The sequence below is a fragment of the Centroberyx gerrardi genome, chromosome 11 (assembly GCF_048128805.1).
Source record: "Centroberyx gerrardi isolate f3 chromosome 11, fCenGer3.hap1.cur.20231027, whole genome shotgun sequence".
NCBI classification, from domain to species: Eukaryota; Metazoa; Chordata; class Actinopteri; order Beryciformes; family Berycidae; genus Centroberyx; species Centroberyx gerrardi.
The window spans coordinates 26199425-26212823 of record NC_136007.1 but is presented as its reverse complement, the minus strand read 5'-3'; the positions used below and the strand labels follow the sequence as shown (position 1 = coordinate 26212823).

Genomic DNA, 13399 nt, shown 5'->3' with positions numbered 1-13399 from the left:
AATACTGTGATACCGTGTCTCGTGTTTTGATTTGGGTGTCAGCGATGGTGAGTTTTATCAGGTTCTGAAAATCAAATGCCTGTTTCCATAATAACTTATAAACTGTAAATCAGAAAATACTGCAAATTGCCTGAATCAAAGTGAAATTTACATTTATGTCACACATTAAAATGTCATACATTTGACATGAATTATTTTGCTTTGGATTAAAATGTGTACAATTTACAAGTCTAGCTGATTCACATTTTGTAGGAAACTTATTCTCCATTTGCAGGTGCCAGTAGTAGATAGCAGAAGTAGAAGTTGTTGCATTTGTACACAGTTGTGAGAGCAATCATTTCCATTGGGAGGAGGACTCAAAAGTGTTTTTAGACAAGTGGCAACACATAATCAGAGGTTGAAATAGTCCAAATGTTAGGAACACCTTCCCAATATTGAGTTGCACTCCCTTTTTGGACAATTAGTGTTGTCACAGAGCTAGAAAATCTTTCTTTAACCCTCATCCTACCGACTGGGGTACCCGCAGACCCCAGAGGTATACTTTTTGTCATATCTCACAGGTGCTTTATTCTATCATTCCAATTTTTCATGACTTTGTCAATCAATTTGTTCCTAATGACTTCATATCATTGTTTTCTGTTTCTATTTTAATTAGTGATTTTTAAAAATACCAATGTATTGGGGTCCTGGGGGACCCCAGTCAAAAGCACCCAATTCCGCTTATGCAGTTTTAATAGATGGAACTATTTATTGAGTTCATGTTTGCCATGGGTCCTAATTTAAAGTATCACTAACCCTCAGATGACATTAATTACATAACTAATAATGTTTTGAGAATAAATAAGTTAACATTTTGCTATGATGGTTGTTTCTTACAGTAGTTTATTCTTGGGGTCCCCAGGGACCCCAGTCGGTAGTCCTTGTATGTTAAATATGTTGGTAGGATGAGGGTTAACCTGACACCTCTCTTACATCTACTGTACATCTCCTCTGCATGACTCAAATGGATTTAATTGAGGAAATCTGTAAGGTATGGATTCACATGGTCAGTGTATTTCCTGGTAAGAGAATGTGTTCCTAATGTTTTGTACAGTCAGAGGATCTGTGGTGGCCACCTGTTAGAATACAGGCTGCACAGTGGCATTACACCCAGTGAATGGGGAGACCCATATGCAAACAAGTAATGATAACTATAAAGATATATTATTATTTTAAATGCATCTAGTAAATTAAATGGACATGGCTATAAGTGGATTGTTAAACACTGAAATAATAACTTTCGCTAACTAAATAATGATTAGCATTATCGTGAAAAAATAAACGTGTGTTGGGGAAGTGCATGGCTTCATGTCAAGGTTGTATTTCCTTTTGAACAACCACTAGAAAAACAAGGTTTTTGTAGTGGTTGTTCAAAAGCCTTTTCAATCTGTTCTGATGTTCAGCCTAGCCTGGATTTAATGTCACATTTCACAATGAAATCTTCAGTGAATTGTAGAGCCCTCTCAGTTTATTGAATTGAGTCTGTTAATTGAAATTGTTAACAATTTCTTTTAACAGAGTAGAATGGGATGCCTAAGAATCAATGGGAGCGCACTCCTGCAGCATGAGTCTTTTTTGTAGAGCACACAGTAGTCGCGACAGAAGGGTGGCGCTTCAACATTGGCTAGATTCTGCACAGCCTTAAATCACCTAGCCTACTCTCCTATAGTATCACTGAAACACAAAGGATCTGTGGCCTAACAGATTAGTAACAGTCATGGTATTCATAGTGCTTTGTAGGCTCAAAAATATGCATGCTATTGACGGGTCAAATCAAAGTGATACTGTCACAACAGATTCTCTTCGCTGGCAAACCTCTTCAATAGAAGAAAGGCCGCCTCATTACATTGAGGTAATAGAACCCCAAGCTACAGTATTTCTGTGTTTCCTTTTTTTGCTCACCCCTTTTATGTTTATTTTCTTCAAAGAGGATGATACATCAAAGCTGGATTGGCACATTATGAAATTCCATATGCCCAGGGCCGATAATCAGTGGAAAAATAACTATCTACATATTTACCTCTCGCAGCGACTGCCACACAGGCACAGTTTAGGACACGATCTGCACTGCGTGTTTGTTTACCTTGAAATCGACCTGAACCTGCTTTTGTCATCTTCTCGGGCATCTGTTAAATAAGTCTTCTTTCTCCATATTTGTCTGGGTAACAAAAGCCCCGTCGCTTCTTCTTGAACACATTTCACTCCGAGTGCCATTCCCTCAAGACAACATTGGTAGCAGCAGCCACATCTCCACTTACACTCCCACTCGCTCTTTTGTTATGGTTTTCTTTTCTTTTTTTTTATATATGTTAACAGCTCCTATCTGCCATTCTACTTCTACTGCTTTCTCTTCCCCTTCTTGGACCCATGCACCTCATTTAATTTAAATCCTACCTCATAGCAGTCCCTTGCTCCTTCTCCTTAAATGCCTCTATCCCTCAAGCATCTGCTCTCCTGTCTTTTTCCCTCCAAAGTTGCTCCTCTTGCCCTGCACACAAATCTATTTCTCCCGCTCTCCATTTTCTACCCCATTTTCGTCCTTGCCCTTGAGTGCGAGGAAGGCACGAGAATGGCGTTTCAGGGACATGGAGGGTACGCTATCTTCTGCCTGCCTCTCCTGAGACCTGCTGCCTCCCATCGCTTTCTTCTCCCTGCCGTCCTCTCCTCTGTGTGTGGTCCCCCCCAAAGTCCCTCCATGTCACTTTGATGACAGTGCCAGGACACTGTACTGTCTCAGTAATGACTTGGTCACAGACCCAGCAGCTCCCTTTATGGAAAGACTGAGAAAGTAAAAAGACCTGTCAATTGTCGAGTTAATAAAACACGTTTTATTAACTCCCCGGGAGGGAACTCGAACAAATCACTAAATATTCATTGACGTGCTGCAGTATGTTTTGTTGTTCTGTGTTCTACTTACCCGTATAAGTGGAAGAACCTTCAAAGTTGCAGTAAGGAGTTCTCGAATGTAGCCATGGGTCTTTTCTCGGTGCTTATGCAGCAGGTAGTGAAGCATCCTGTGAACTCTTTGTTTTTGCTGAGCCAACATTTGTTTTCTCTCTCCATCTCTCTCTCTCTCTTATACACATAAAGAGGAAGTTCTTTCTTTGGACATCACTCTCAGGGATGATGCACACTGCTTTCAGTGTCTTTGCTTGCACAGTTGGGTGATTGGCAAACCAAGACAGGATGAGGAAGGCCACAGCAAAGCGACGGCTACATGAAGAGTCTCAGTTCTGCCTTCCCCGTGACTGATGTCCATAGTATCCATCGGTTTTACTATCAAGCTTTTTTTTTACGAGCGCCATTAAGCGTGGAGCAACATTGATTTCATATGAACACCTTGTCAATCTTGAGAATAGTCGCCTCTACTGCTAATGCGAACGTACCTGCCATAAAAACTGACACTTAACGTGAACGCTTTGAAAATGCGCATTCAGATGCCAGGCTTGTCTCGTTTAACTCTCGGAGGAGGATTTAAAGACGTGCGTTTAACTGACATTGCGGTCTCTATTGGCAAAATTTAGCCGCCCCCTCCGAGACGGAGCCAAGGAGAGAAGGAACAGGAGAGACATAGAAAGGGAACAGAGTGGAACCCGCGCACGTACGCGAGTCCTCCTGATACCCCCCGTCAGGTGATCAGCGTGTCGGCTAAGCCTCCTCTCCGTAACGACGTTCCCAGGTGCAATTCGGTACTGTGCCTAAGCCCAGCAAAGTGAATCCAAGCGCAATTTATTACTGTCACCTACCCAACATCTTGGGAGGAGGTTTTGAAGTCAATTATGTCTTTTGTACTTTTCGTTGAGTGCTGTATTAAGCGTCTCTGTCAAGCGTGTCAGATTGTTACAGGAAAAAGTACCGGGGTTGGCATTTTCCCTTTCATATTCTCCTATCTGATATGTAGCCCCAGTGTGCTTGTAGGCTTGAGAGACAAAAAAACAAACAAACACATAGAGGAAAATATGAAAGTTCTGACAGACAAGTGATAATGAGTGGGGGGCCATACAAAGCAATAATCACCCAGCCTTGCAACAACCTCAGAAAAATGTCAGCAGGCTCAAAGGCTGCTCTGCGTAGGTGTTTAAGGAAACAATAGAGAAGTATCAGAGAAACAGACAGCATTGAGTACATGCCCTGATATCGAGTCTATTTATTTACATAATTTTTGACACATTTTTTTTTCTAATAATAAATCTTTCATATCCGCTGCTGCTGCTGAACATAGATGTTCCGTTCCTCAAAATTGCAGAGGACCTAAGCCCTGAACTTTTCTCTTTGTTTGATGCCAAACACAAAAGGGTTTCTCCTTTTTTATTTTATTTTTTTTGCCAAGTAGTTGAATAATCATTAATGCAATCTCAAGGCTCAAAGCAGTCAATTTTGCTCCCACCAAAAGTGGAATAACAAACAGACATTTAATAGAGAGCATGGCATAATTGAGTGTTTGAATTTGAGTTTGAATTTGAATGACTTGATGAATTTTAATTTGTAGCAACTGTCCACAGGTTTGTATCGACCGCAACCTTTTTAATAATCATTTTCACCTCTGTACGAACGCACAGTCCGTGCACCAATGTTAACCTCACTTCTTCACACAGGGAAACGGCGTCTGAAAATGACAATTCAGGCCACAACCGTTGACAAGTCACTGATTTTTTTTTACATAGAATGACCACTTTGTGTGTATTTATTTCACAGGGGACCTGGCGTCGGACGACGAGTACCTGGAAATCCCAGCTATCTCCAGACAGAGAGCAGGGACGTATGAATGCACAGCTGTCAATGATATCGACACAGATGTCCAGACTGTAGACATCACCGTCAACTGTGAGTTCACTGTTAAATATATAATATTGCACAATAGCCAACAAAACATTCATGACGAACAGCCACCGTTCGCACAAAGCTACCAAATGTTTAACACTAGAAAGGCTGAATTTAAGAATTTAAATATCTCAGCTTCCAAAATGTCCCTCCATGGATTTTCCTAGGCCCAGTTTCTGTATAACCCAGTGTTGTTAGATTTTGAAAATCATGCAATGGAATTGGTTGTTGTTGTGCTGGCTCTATAATAAACATGAATTAACTTGAACAGTAATTTCTCCTTCAGCATGTGCTTCTCTATTGGGACTGTCGATTCCTTCTCTTAGACCCCCAAATTGGCCTTTCTAGTGTTGAGGAGGGAGCGCAGAATCATTTCAGATTCAGAAAGATGCTTTCAGTCTGAACTTGATTGGAGCTTCTTTTAATTAAAAATAATGTGATTTAAAGAACGATGGTACAGCAACAGATCAGGCAAGAGCTTTGTATCAACATAACATGCAATCAGGTCTGTGATTTTCTCATTTTTGGGCAGGTCTATTTGGCCTGCATGGTCACCAATTTCAATTTTTTTTTATGACACATGGGCCACTTGCCAAGGCACATTAATAAAATGTGAGGATTTTGGATCCCATGACTGATGACTGAATGGTTGTTTTATTCCTAAATTTGCCGGCTGTGCCCAAATGGCTCAAATCTATTTAATATGGCACCAACTTTTTTCTGCTCTATGCTCCAGAGAAAGAACATTGATGGTATCAAAATAAAACCTGAGCAATTCATTCACTTTGTTCATATTCACACATTTACTACAGAACACCTACAACCTTTTTCACTGTCAGTCAAGAAATGTACAATATAGGACACTTCAATTCATGTTGGTCAGTATTGAAGCTACAGGCTTTGATATGACCCAGTTTCTCGCTTAAGAAATCACTTACATTGAATCATCAATTCTGACAGCACAAGGCCAAGAGCAAACGCTGGATTCTTTTTTCAGAGAATCAGCTCTTTTGAACTGGTGTTAAATTTTTGAGTTGCCTGATGCAGGGGGTCGTGCTGGACCAGGCTGGCTCCTGGTGAAATCATCACGAGTCAAAAAAAAATAAAGCTGCCTTGATGCTCATGGAGAAAATGTGATACCCAAATTGTTTGCGTCCATATAAAACCACCTCTGTGTCAAATCTGTCACTTTTGCATCCTGAGAGGGCGGGGTGGCCTAACGCTTAGAGAGACCGTCCTGGATCCAAATCCCCTGTGTCGGCAAACTCCCACCCTGCTGAAGTGTCCTTGAGCAAGACACTGAATCCCTACCTGCTCCAAGGCTGCTGCTCTGTAGCTGAACCTGACCTTTGACCTCCCTGTGGAGGAGGTGAAGAGAAAGAGATATTCCCTGTAGGGATCAATAAAGTATAACATTATTGATTAACCACCCCACTATTAGGCATTTTGGTGTAACTATGTATACCATACTGCAGTATATCACGTTGCATGTAGAAAAGCAAGGATCATTTAATTCCAATGTAATAAATACTAGAACACATAGTTTTTGTTCCATTTCGGTGTGGATTTCTACCTATAAATCAAATTGGTTTAAAAAAAAAAGAAGAGAAAATGCCGTGACCCCCGTCATGATACTCTTGACTCATGCCGCCTGCAGCTCCGATCACTGTGCCCTTCTGTGTTGCTGTTTGCTTGTAGACGCTCCAAGTGTGTCAGAGGGCAGAGATGTTGGAGTGACTCTGGGCCAGAGAGGAGTGCTGGAGTGCGAGGCGGACGCTGTGCCTGAGGCAGATTTTGAGTGGTATAAAGATGACAGAAGGTAATGGGTTTTACATTTGCATCTTAAGTGGCCAAATGGAGGAGTGTGTGCGTGTGTGTGTGTGTGTGTGTGTGTGTGTGTGTACTCTCTCAAAAACCCTCATCTTGACTTAGACAATATGATTTTGTGGATCAAAAAACATGCAGTTAGTGAAGACAGGTATATAGCTCCATCAATGATTTGTTGATATGAACACTGCAACTATATTATCATTATTTTTTGTTGTTTTCAAAATATGTAATTGAACTTAAACCTACACATACTTTTAGTAACATTTTTAAAGCTAAATGGTTAGTTGTAATCACTGTTTGGGAAAAAAAAAAAAAAAGTAAAATTCAAGGTACATTTTTTCCTTTCAGGATCTTCAATGGCTTTGACGGCATGGAGATTGAAGTATCTGGATCGTTTTCCAAGCTGACATTTTTTAACGTTTCTGAGGCAGATTATGGCAACTACACCTGCGTTGCCATCAACAAACTTGGGACTTCAAACACAAGTTTTCTCCTGTATGGTGAGTACATGAATCTGTTACATTTGTTGGATTACTGAGATGGAAATACAACTAAGATGCTACAGTTTTGTGTTATTTACTGAGCGTATGGTTCAGTATTTGAAGTAATAATCCGCAAGTTTTTCATATAAATAAATGTCCATTTTGCTACTCTCTTTTGGTGTTTGATACCATAAAATAGTGATTCAATTCATAACTTGTAACGCTTATGAAGGGGTTCCTCTTTGGAATAAATTGAAGAAGTTCTTTATTATTACAGTATGTTGGGCCAGTGCCTACAAGTGCAAAACACCAAAGACCACCAACACCTTTGGCCTTTTATCACCAAAGGTTTTGCCAAAATCAAGAAAAGCAAGAATCTTGCAGATTATCACTTTAACTTCAGGAACATTCTGTTTAAATGTAGTCAGAATTAAAATACTGTAGCTGCTCAGCTTTTGATACCATTTGTACTTAAATGAATGGATTTTGTCAATATTAAAAGTCATCGCTGTCCAGTATGTAACAATGTAAAAATTCATTCAGCAGCCTACTGTCATGCTGTTCATAAGTGTTGTCAATGATGTATTGCTGTTTTGTTTTCGATATGTTGCTCTGTTCCGTTTGTTCCTCTGGTGTAGAGGTAATTGAACCCACTAGCTCAACACTATTGCAAGGTTAGTATTCTACACAAGCATGCGCTGCAACTATCATGTTTGTAAAGACTTTGCCGCATGCTAGCACGTGATGAACATTGCCATTTTCACAAACTGAAAATTAGGCTCCGATGTCACTTGAGTTCTACCTCTGCCATTACTGAGGTGACAGAGAGCTACGACTATATTTGACAAGAATAGACAAATCATTTCTGGGCCCTTCCTGTCAAAATGAGACCGTCAGGTAGAAACTGGGCTGCATGGCAACGTTATGGAAAAGTTAGTAACTTCTAATTCTGTTTAATAAAATTGATGAGTTAAATTGCTAGTCTGACAAGGACCATCTTAGGTGAGGAGAGATAACTGCCATGTGAATCTTTGTGAAAATGGTCAATGCAGCCTCTGTTTTGCTAACCATGTTTCATTTTTCTCCTTCGCAAACCTAACCATCTGTCTGTGTGGCATGGCCTCATTTTGCTTTTTGCATGCTCTTTTCCAATGTAAGTATTTATCATCTTTAACTATCATTTGTGTGTGATTGTTTGCACCTTTAGTAATCCTATTTCAACAATGCACCCCATAGTGAAAGTGAGTGATGGCAAAAAACCAACAATCGTAAGCAATGTTCGCTATATCTGCTCTGATTCTGCAACTAGTGATTACTGGCAGTGTAGATTTCTACTGCAGATTAGTTCTGTATTCAGTTTTAAATCTGACTCTTAAATAATGTGGAGTTATGAAGATGGTGCAGAGATAAAGGGCAATTATATATAATACCTTGCTCAGCTTGTCATTTAATGTGTCCTTGTGACCGGCGATTGTAGTATCCTGTAAGCAAAACTGACTCCATTAACACATCAGAATTACATTAATGGCTTTGATTTTGACTATGAGTGAACGTCATTATTCTAATTAGCCATATGCAGGATTAGGGATAATCTACTGTGGCAGGGTAATTGGATAGATGCCCCAAAGGAAACTGTGGTGAACTCACAGAAATCCGAGGGAAATTGGTAGTCATTGTATTACGAGCTTCAAAGTAAAAAGTTAACTTTTGTCCTCAATCCTTCAACAATACATTTATTTAGATGGAATTTCCCCCAACCCAGAAAAGCACATGATGAAAATATAATGTGCTTTAGTTATTGCAATATAAAACTAAAAACACTTGTATTTACTTGTAGATTCCTGGCAATAGCACATACTAAATGAGTGAACAGGTCTTTGCGTAACTCTTGCAAGCTCCATCCAAAACCATCCTGAAATGCACTGTAGCATATTTTACCACAGTTGTCGCAGGCATTATTGCTCAGATTGTTGTTCGTTAAATTGAGTGAAAATAAGTTAAAGTATGTATCTCCCTTTTGTATTTTAATGTGCCAACCTTGTAGTTTGGTGAATAATAATCAGGTGAACTTAAAAGGCCAAATTTATCAGATGAAACCGTATTTTATCCAGTTTAGAACCATAATAGTGACTCTTCATGTAAAAGGATTTCTGCAGGCTCCTGGTCCTGAAAGGTTCTCAGTCCATTTTGAATTGGTGTGGTAGAGATTAACATAGAAATAAGAGAGTACAATCAATTAGAAGTAACCTGGATCTGACAAAGGTCCTTGATCGAAATTCATTTAATATGCAAGTGTAGTTAGTGTTTGGGTGTTACTTCTCATTGAATTGGTGTGGTAGAAATGAAGATACACGGAAAAAATACATTCTTGATCTAAAAGCTGTGTGATCACACTGTAAATACTATAGTCAAACCTGCATGTATATTCACCAAAATCAACTTGTGAGAAAGCATTAGGTATTTGAATCGATTTGCCAAGAGCCATTGAGATTGGTAATAAAACGACTGAGAGGGGTTTGGAAGAATTCCCAGGTAACACTGACCAAAGCAAGCTTGTGAATCAAAACATAATTTGAGAAAATTCAATGAGTTTCCAGAGCACTCCATGGTACTAAGAACGCCCTTGTTTAAGACAGAATGACCTTCTTTCAGAGATAGATGCTGAGGAATGTTCAGTTTTAATCCTTTTAAACCGGAGTGCAGCATTTGATGCGGCAAACCATGTCATTTTGATTGTCTGCCTGAAAAACTCAGTAGGTGCTATTGGCAGGACAAAATATTGTTAGTCTCCTACCTCACTGATAGAACTGTCTCTGTTATATTAGGCATTTATGGTGTTCAGCAGTGGTTGCTTCAGGACTCCATTGTTTTTTCTGCTCTCACCTGACATTATCATTCAAAAATACAATCCTCTCATCCTTGCACATCAGTATTCAGCCATATCTGCCTGTAAAACCAAGTATTCAGAATATGTGGCTTACCCAGCCTGCAGGTATTATGCGTTAGATGTATCAAAACTGTCTTCAACTAAATCTGAGGTAGTGATTCAGATCCTCACTAACCCAAAAGGACAGTTTAGTAATGATTTCTCCAGCTAAGAAATATGTCTACAGTCATTTACAGATACAGACAAATATGGCTGTGTATCGTAAGCATGGAAAACAACATTATGCCAACAAATTATATTAGCGACATAAAGAATGAAAACAAAATAGGACCTAGGATAGAACCCTGAGGTACTCCATAGCCATGATGCCATGATACAGTCATGCCTATCTAGCTAATGTCATCAAACAAGACTGGTCACATTTAACAAGCTCGCAAAGTTTGATCTAACCTAGCTCGCTAAAAACTAAATCTGATTTTCCATCACACGGTGCTGCTAGACGGCTAGCTGAATACATCCAACCAAAGATTCAATAACAGTCATTACAGGTAACCAATAATATTTGATTCCACCAAAGTCGAAGTCCCGCTGCAAATGCACTTAATGAGCTTTAAGGCAGCAGCGCTTTTTGCGTCACAGCGGCAGAAGCAGCGGGTCAGTAGTGAAGACTGGTGAAATACACGCTGCCATGTAAACTCTCTGTCATATAACCTCTCTTTTAGAGGGGTCAACATCTCTTTTAGATGTGACCTCATCTCTTCTCGAAAAGGCAACTTCTGACACCTATGCAATACAGGCAGGTTTGTGATGAATAAAGTCTCGCCATCTAATTCTGAACTAATTGTAAATAAGGACCGTAATCAGCACTTATTTCTAGATGTTAACACTACTCATACATGTAGAAAATACAGCGTGAAGTAGTCTTTCATAAAAAAAAAAAGGTTCTGCACTGCTGTCTTCCAGTAAGCACAAATTCACATATTCTGTGTTGTGCTGGGAAGGTATTAGGGCAGTGAATTATTTGTTATCTGCAGATCAGAAGCTCACATAATAACTTTCCTCTGGTAGAAGTAACAAGAAGGGAAAAACCTATCTTGAATGGTGAAACTTATCCAGGTGTTTTGTTTTTTTCTTCCCTCTTCTTTCCTTCTGTCAGGACCGAGAGCAGTTCAAGACGGGAGCGGCGGCGCAATGGGAATGCACTCACACACCTGTCTCCTCTTCATAGTGCTTCTGCCGTTTCTGCTAAGATTTTGAAGAGGAATGGATTTGAACCGAGTGTTTTGTGTGTGTGTGTGTGTGTGTGCGTGTTATTTTTTTTTTTTTCAACTGGAACCATAAACTGATGCACAGAGTGCATGAGGTATCCTACTGCATAATGATGTTGACCCACTAAAGTACGTAACAAACGTTTCTGTTGATTTTTAGATTTCATGGATGTAACAAGTGTTTCACATTTGATTTGAGTTATGTTGGATATTTTTCTCTCTAAATTATATTATTCTGGATTGTCTCTTTTTATGTCTTTCTAAATGTGATGTCTCTTATTCAGATTGATTTGTCTTAATCTTTAACTGCATTGCATATTCATCTCAACTCCAGGAAAAGTCAAATTTACAGCAAGTATGAGAGGTGAATGTTAAATACCTCAAAGTCAAATGGAGACAGTGAAGCAGAAGGACTTAGGTTACCCTGAGGCTGAAAGCCTGGAATTATCATATTTTTATGTATAATAATTATGATTCAATGCGGTTGTTGAAAGCAGAAATTGTTTTTGACCTTCAAATATGTTTTTTTCTCAGCATTATAGTGATATATTTTCAGTTGTATGCTAATCTTTTTTTCTTTTTTTTTTCTTTTTTTTTTAGTTTTAACACATTTTTGAGAAGGGAAAACACAAAGTTGTAATTATTTAGGCAAATATCCTAGTTTTATTTCTTTGTTGTTGTTGTTTTTTTTTACCAGTACAGTTGTACACAAAATGAATGGTGTGAAGAATAATAATGTTATAATTAAGTAGTTACAGATGGAGGGAAAGACTCTTCCACCCGTGTGGAGTCAACATCACACTTAAGTAATGCAAATTTATTAATGCTGTTGCGAACTTTTTAAGTACTATTTTTTTTCACACATGCCGTTTATACACTAAAGCAGTTATTTCAGAAAATGTTCCTGTTTAACCAAACCGGCACTGGTGGGTTAGAGACCGTTCAGTTAGATCACGTTAACAAAAACAAACACTTTCCGCATGCATTTAGACACCAGTAACCCAAAGACTGAAACAGTTTCTACTACGCAGTACTTTCAAAGGACTTCTGTTTTCCAGTCTCAGCACCAAACAGATAACAAAGACATAAAGTAATGCACATTAATTTTTCATAGTAGTGTCTTTTGACTGAAACAGCATACCAAGGGTGTAATAATGTTTTGTTTTAATATGAGCGAGGGTACTGTGGAAAATATCTAAAATAATGGATACCTTTAAACCAAAACTGTATGCGATAACGACTGCAAAATGCTAATCGGAAGATGACATTTTCAGCTCTTATTGAAGATAATGGAACCGCAGGCCAACTGTATGTGAGCCATCTGATTGGCCAGAGGGACCTGGAGTAACAACAGGTCCGAGCAAACAGCCTACAACTGCTCTTTTCACTTTAGATATGAACTTACATGATCACACATGACCGGAAATATGAGAATACAGCCTAAGAAAATCAGAACAATGATGTCCACAAAAATCACTCTTTGCATTTTATTATGGATAAAGAAGTATCCAATGCAGAAGTACCACTGGCATTTTGAGAAGCAGCATAATGAAGATCTAGTATCTATATAGCATCATCATCAAAGACTTTCTGCAATAATCAGCAACCTCTCACAACACGGCGGTAGAATTAAAGCCAGTAAATGTATCTTTTTCACATATTTTTTTTGTTGGCAAGCGATTTCTACCCACTGTCACCCCACACTCAGGTTCCCCTTAGCAGCGGAAAACAGCTGAGTGATAACAACAACAAAAAAAAGATTTGATATAGGCTACTGGTTTTCAATGTGGACTACACAATAAGAGAGCGTATTTTTAAGACATCATGCATCGCTTACAGAATGCATTGCTGTCCGCCTTTGTCGATGCACTTGAAACAGCCATCTATTGACTGCTGGCCACTATGAGAGCTGTGCCGAGAACATCAATGGATTCTGTGCAGCCCGGCAGCATTTGTGGGCTTTCATTACAACATAACATCAAACAGGAACAATGTATTTAAAAAGAAAAAAAGGGTTGTGTGTGTGTGTGTGTGTGTTTAGTGGTGGGGAGCAATGATGCGGTTCTTATGAT

At 39.1% G+C, this 13399-nt stretch overlaps 1 protein-coding gene across 2 annotated transcripts in view; it reads left to right on the top strand.

Moving 5' to 3' along the window:
* Positions 1-11685, top strand: part of ntm (neurotrimin) — a 110561-nt gene extending 98876 nt beyond the window's left edge. Inside the window, exons 4-9 of one of the 2 annotated variants that reach the window (XM_078286549.1) lie at positions 4735-4863; positions 6559-6679; positions 7039-7190; positions 7811-7846; positions 10782-10859; positions 11216-11316. In XM_078286549.1, the coding sequence (XP_078142675.1) occupies positions 4735-4863; positions 6559-6679; positions 7039-7190; positions 7811-7846; positions 10782-10859; positions 11216-11316 (617 nt within the window). Of the gene's footprint in view, positions 1-4734; positions 4864-6558; positions 6680-7038; positions 7191-7810; positions 7847-10781; positions 10860-11215 lie in introns of both variants that reach the window. The other variant, XM_078286548.1, reaches the window with a different exon arrangement.
* The last annotated feature ends 1714 nt before the right edge of the window (positions 11686-13399 follow it).